At 40.8% G+C, this 6,000-nt stretch overlaps 1 protein-coding gene across 1 annotated transcript; it reads right to left on the bottom strand.

The window, feature by feature from the left end:
• Positions 1–391: 391 nt before the first annotated feature.
• Positions 392–2,462, bottom strand: LOC147959124 (uncharacterized). The gene is made up of 3 exons (XM_087532479.1): positions 2,371–2,462; positions 1,056–1,668; positions 392–400 (listed from the first exon to the last, which is right to left on the bottom strand). The coding sequence occupies exons 1-3, from the start codon at positions 2,460–2,462 to the stop codon at positions 392–394; spliced, it is 714 nt and encodes a 237-aa protein (XP_087388605.1).
• Positions 2,463–6,000: the final 3,538 nt, after the last annotated feature.

Genomic DNA, 6,000 nt, shown 5'->3' with positions numbered 1-6,000 from the left:
GTCGTTGAGCTCCGCAAAATATACACATAGAATTGGTTGATGAATGAAGATTTCAACACGCGGTCCAATGCACGAGAGTTCATAGAGGAAGCTGTCAAGAAAGCCAACAAGAAGTACAAGTGATCACGTGGTGCTCCATACCGCACGCCCACCTTACATTCTGTTGCCGAGGAACTTACCTTGTTCTTTCAAAACTATGTCCATGTACTATGTTATGACTGCATCTCCCCGTAGCCTAGTATATAGTGGTGGTGTGTGAGCGATATTTGAATATTTTTGTAATATATGTGTGGATGTGAACCTACTTAGGTGTGACAGCAGCTACGTTTATGTTTTTCAGTATTATTATGCGTTTGTGGTTGGTAGTACCAGTTTGGTGTCTTGAATGCGTCTATGATGTCTGAAAACATGGCAAATGTAGTTGATCAGACACGGTTAGTGAAAGTTATCGTTCTTTTTCATTTGGCTTTTTGGGTTTTTTGCATTGCTAACTGTATCGGTTAGCATGGTAGTTCGTGCGCAGCCGTAACCTTGCGTTTTTTGCACGTGATTGTTTCAACTTGTTTTCCATAGTTTGCACACAATACAACATGTGTGGACTAAAATGCATTGACTGAACACAGAAATCTACGTGATGGCAGACTCAGTATAAATAACATGGCATATTCAGTAGAACTAACATGGCAGATTCAGTAGAACATGCATGACAGATACAGTAGAAAAGGCATGGCAGATTCAGTAGAACAGGCATGGCAGATTCAGTAGAAAAGGCATGGCAAATTCAGTACCACACACGGGGCAACTGCAGTCATTCATTCATGGCATTTTCCTTCAAATTTTGGTACCCCTCCAGAGTCATTCTCCCATTTTTTTAAAATTTAGAACATCTACCTTACAAAAAATGTCACCAACAACCAAGTCACAGTGCTCCAATGTTGCTTACGGATTTCCCGCCCCTTTTTTGTTTTCTTGTGTTTTGCTTGAATCTCCAATCCCGATTTGTATTTTATCTCTTTTGGACGCCCCTTTGTGATGGAACGGGGCGGGTTCCTGACCTGGGTTTGTGTGCTTGCTGTTCCAGATCCTACCTCCAAGTTTTCAGATGATGGCCCCATGGACGAAGGCACACTTGAGGTGCGGGGGAACCTGTGTAAGGCTTCCTCAGCTTTCCTCTTCTTGATCTCATCAAGCTCTCTTTTCATGGCCTTCCTGTGTTTTTCTGCAACCCTCGCTGTCTTATCACTCTTGCGCGCTTCATCTATTAGTTCAGCATAGTTCTTTGTCAACACAACATGCCTCACGGCTTCCATGCTTGACTCTGGTCTCTCATCATGCACAGCCAAAACTGCATTTGATGTTTGTGGCCCCAACGCGTCGTCAGCATCCCAAGTCCATCGCCGCCGTCTGAAATGGCGGCGCATTCGTGTCACCATGTTCATGTCCATTACTTTTAGTATGTGACAGCAGACAATCTCGTCCCGTTCGAATTTGCAGCATTGGCAGTAGTATTCTCCTTCGCTTATCGAGGCCTTCACAAAATAGTTCCTTCCTTTGTCCGGGTCTTCAGGTTCTGAATCCGACATGCCCAAGAGAGAACACACCTTGAACGTATGTTCGTCCACCTGGTAAGTCGTGTACATGCTGGCACGCTTTATTTCTTCCTGGAATCTGCAAGTTTTTTGTGGTTTTGTTAAACTCTTATATGATGTTTGTAGCACCTTATGTTGATGTAGGCTGTAATGTAGCAAAGGCATCTAAAATGAATGATGGCATGGAAATCCTGTTTTTTTGCCCACATCTGTTCTTGTGTTGTTTGTTTCCATACGGCAACTGCATGGTATTTTCACATGGCAAATGCATAACATTTTAATTGGCAAGTGCATTACATACCATCATGGCAAATGAAACTACAGTTCATTAAACATGGCAACTATAGTTGATTTCACACGGCAACTACAGTTCATTAAACATGGCAACTACAGTTCAGTAAACATGGCAACTATAGTTGATTTCACACGGCAACTACAGTTCATTAAACATGGCAACTACATATCATGATTACCCTGTACTCAATGGCTACTTTCAACATATCAACATTTCAAAAAATATGGAAACTGCATTGCATTCTATATGGCACCTACTACCTTCATGCTTTGTGCAAATAAGATGGTAACACAACTGACTTACTTGTTAAAAATCTTGTTGGTATATGTCTTTCTCATTTGCCTCTCCATTGGTAAATATGTTAGCAATTTAGGCTGGTTGAGCACGGTGTTTGCTTCTTGCTACAGCTCAGATCCCAGTATTTTTTGTTGCAAAGTTGTGTATTGCTTGGCAAACTGCAACAATGAGTTGCCAGGGCTCACGTACCGCTTCAGAACAGCATTGAACCCCTCGCTGCGCTGCGTAGTCTGCAGAAATGGGAAGAAGCACTGCATGAAGTAGGCCGGCACCCAGTACATTTGCTTCTCCCATAGTCTAGTGATACGTCTCCAACGTATCTATAATTTTTGATTGCTCCATGCTATATTATCTACTGTTTTGGACATTATTGGGCTTTATTATCCACTTTTATATTATTTTTGGGACTAACCTATTAACCGGAGGCCCAGCCCAGAATTGCTGTTTTTTGCCTATTTCAGAGTTTCGCAGAAAAGGAATATCAAACAGAGTCCAAACGGAATGAAACCTTCGGGAACGTGATTATCGGAACGAACATGATCCAGGAGACTTGGACCCTATGTCAAGAAGCAAAGGAGGAAGCCACGAGGTAGGGGGCGCGCCCACCCCCCAGGGCGCGCCCTCCACCCTCGTGGGCCCTCTGTTGCTCCACCGACGTACTCCTTCCTCCTATATATACCTACGTACCACCAAACGATCAGATACAGAGCCAAAAACCTAATTCCACCGCCGCAACCTTCTATACCCACGAGATCCCATCTTAGGGCCTATTCCGGAGCTCCGCCGGAGGGGGCATCCATCACGGAGGGCTTCTACATCAACACCATAGCCTCTCCGATGAAGTGTGAGTAGTTTACCTCAGACCTTCAGGTCCATAGTTAGTAGCTAGATGGCTTCTTCTCTCTTTTTGGATCTTAATACAATGTTCTCCCCCTCTCCTGTGGAGATCTATTCAATGTAATCTTCTTTTTGCGGTGTGTTTGTTGAGATCGATGAATTGTGGGTTTATGATCAAGATTATCTATGAAAAATATTTGAATCTTCTCTAAATTCTTTTATGTATGATTGGTTATCTTTGCATGTCTCTTCGAATTATCAGTTTGGTTTGGCCTACTAGATTGATCTTTCTTGCAATGGGAGAAGTGCTTAGCTTTGGGTTCAATCTTGCGGTGTCCTTTCCCAGTGATAGTACAGGCAGCAAGGCACGTATTGTATTGTTACCATCAAGGATAACAAGATGGGGTTTTATCATATTGCATGAATTTATCCCTCTACATCATGTCATCTTGCTTAAGGCGTTACTCTGTTTTCATGAACTTAATACTCTAGATGCATGTTGGATAGCGGTCGATGAGTGGAGTAATAGTAGTAGATGCAGGAAGGAGTCGGTCTACTTGTCTCGGACGTGATGCCTATATACATGAGCATACCTAGATATTCTCATAACTATGCTCAATTCTGCCAATTGCTCAACAGTAATTCGTTCACCCACCGTAAAATAATTATGCTCTTGAGAGAGGCCACTAGTGAAACCTATGGCCCCGGGGTCTATCTTCATCATATTAATCTTCCAACACTTAGTTATTTCCTTTGCTTTTTCCTTTGCTTTTATTTTACTTTGCATCTTTATCACAAAATACCAAAAATACTATCCTATCATATCTATCAGATCTCACTCTTGTAAGTGATCGTGAAGGGATTGACAACCCCTTATCGCGTTGGTTGCGAGGAGTTATTTGTTTTGTGCAGGTACGAGGGACTCGCGTGTAGCCTCCTACTAGATTGATACCTTGGTTCTCAAAAACTGGGGGAAATACTTAAGCTACTTTGCTGCATCATCCTTTCCTATTCAAGGAAATCCAACGCAGTGCTCAAGAGGTAGCAAGAAGATTTCTGGCGCCGTTGCCGGGGAGTCTACGCAAAAGTCAACATACCAAGTACCCATCACAAACCCTTATCTCCCGCATTACATTATTTGCTATTTGCCTCTCGTTTTCCTCTCCCCCACTTCACCCTTGCCGTTTTATTCACCCTCCCTTTTCCGTTCGCCCCTTTTTCGCTTGCTTTTTGTTTGCTCGTGTGTTGGATTGCTTGCTTGTCGCTATGGCTAGTCCCTTATCCATTTCGTTGTCCCCTGAGTTTGAAGTCTTTCACTTCAAACAAAGACAAGGAGAAAACTTAAAAGATGCCTGGTTGAGGATAATGGAGTCTTATCATAATTGTACCTTTGAAGTGAACCTGAGAATTTTGCTCCGCAATTTCTATGTTGGATTAAATATGGCTCATAGACAACTCTTGGATTGCGTTGCCAAAGGAAATTTTATTGAAATTGATCCCCATATTGCGCTTGAAATCATAGAAGGTATAGTGGGAACACTACCTCAACAAAAGGGGCCTCATCCTACCCAGGAAGAGACACAAGTTTTTGAAAAAAATTGTGAAGTTACTAAGATTTTACAGAAGTCTCTTGAACCTCTTAAGAACGTTAGCGGAAATATTCACTGCATGAATATGTTGATTACTCTTTGCAATAAGCGGTTGGATTCTTTAGATCTAAAAATTTCAGAATATGAAGGGAAACATAAAGAACCTCTCGGATTCGAGCTTGATTCCGCTAAAAAGTTGACAACCAAAGATGGCAATACCTAGATCTATCCTTGCTTTTATGCCTAGCTAGGGGCGTTAAACGATAGCGCTTATTGGGAAGCAGCCCAATTTTTTTTATTTTTTTTTTTGCTTTTTGCTTCTGTTTAGGAATAATTTTTTGATCTAGCCTCTGTTTTTGTTGTGCTTTTTGTGTTTAATTAGTGTTTGTGCCAAGTAGAACTGTTGGGAAGACTTGGGGAAAGTCTTGTTAATCTTGCTGTAAAAAAACAGAAACTTTAGCGCTCACGAGAACTGCTGCCATTTTTATTTGAAAAGTGATATTTAGTTAATTCTTTTTGCAGATGATTAATAGATAAATTCCTCACGTCCATAAATTTATTTTAGAATTTTTGGGGTTCCAGATCTTGCGCTAGCTACATATTACTACAGACTGTTCTGTTTTTGACAGATTCTGTTTTTCGTGTGTTGTTTGCTTATTTTGATGAATATATGGCTAGTAAAATAGTTTATAAACCATAGAGAAGTTGGAATACATTAGGTTTAACACCAATATAAATAAAGAATGAGTTCATTACAGTACCTTGAAGTGTTCTTTTGTTTTCTTTCGCTAACGGAGCTCACGAGATTTTTCTATTTTAAGTTTTGTGTTGTGAAGTTTTCAAGTTTTGGGTGAAAGATTTTGATGGATTATGGAACAAGGAGTGGCAAGAGCCTAAGCTTGGGTATGCCCATGTCACCCCCAAGATAATCCAAGGACACCAAAAAGCCAAAGCTTGGGGATGCCCCGGAAGGCATCCCCTCTTTCGTCTACTTCCATCGGTAACTTTGCTTGGAGCTATATTTTTATTCACCACATGATATGTGTTTTGCTTGGAGCATCTTGTATGATTTGAGTCTTTGCTTTTTAGTTCACCACAATCATCCTTGCTGTACGCACCTTTTTTGAGAGCCATACATGACTTGGAATTTGTTAGAATACTCTATGTGCTTCGCTTATATCTTTTGAGTTATATAGTTTTGCTCTAGTACTTCACTTATATCTTTTAGAGCACGGTGGTGGATTTGTTTTATAGAAACTATTGATCTCTCATGCTTCACTTAGATTATTTTGAGAGTCTTAAATAGCATGGTAATTTGCTAAAATAATCCTAATATGTTAGGTGTTCAAGATTAGTAAAAACTTTCTTATGAGTGTTTTGAATACTAAGAGAA

Source organism: Triticum urartu, chromosome 7A, assembly GCF_056163025.1.
Source record: "Triticum urartu cultivar PI428250 chromosome 7A, HENAU_Tu73, whole genome shotgun sequence".
Classification (NCBI taxonomy): domain Eukaryota; kingdom Viridiplantae; phylum Streptophyta; class Magnoliopsida; order Poales; family Poaceae; genus Triticum; species Triticum urartu.
Note: the sequence above shows the minus strand (reverse complement) of the source record. Positions and strands in the feature narration are given on the sequence as shown.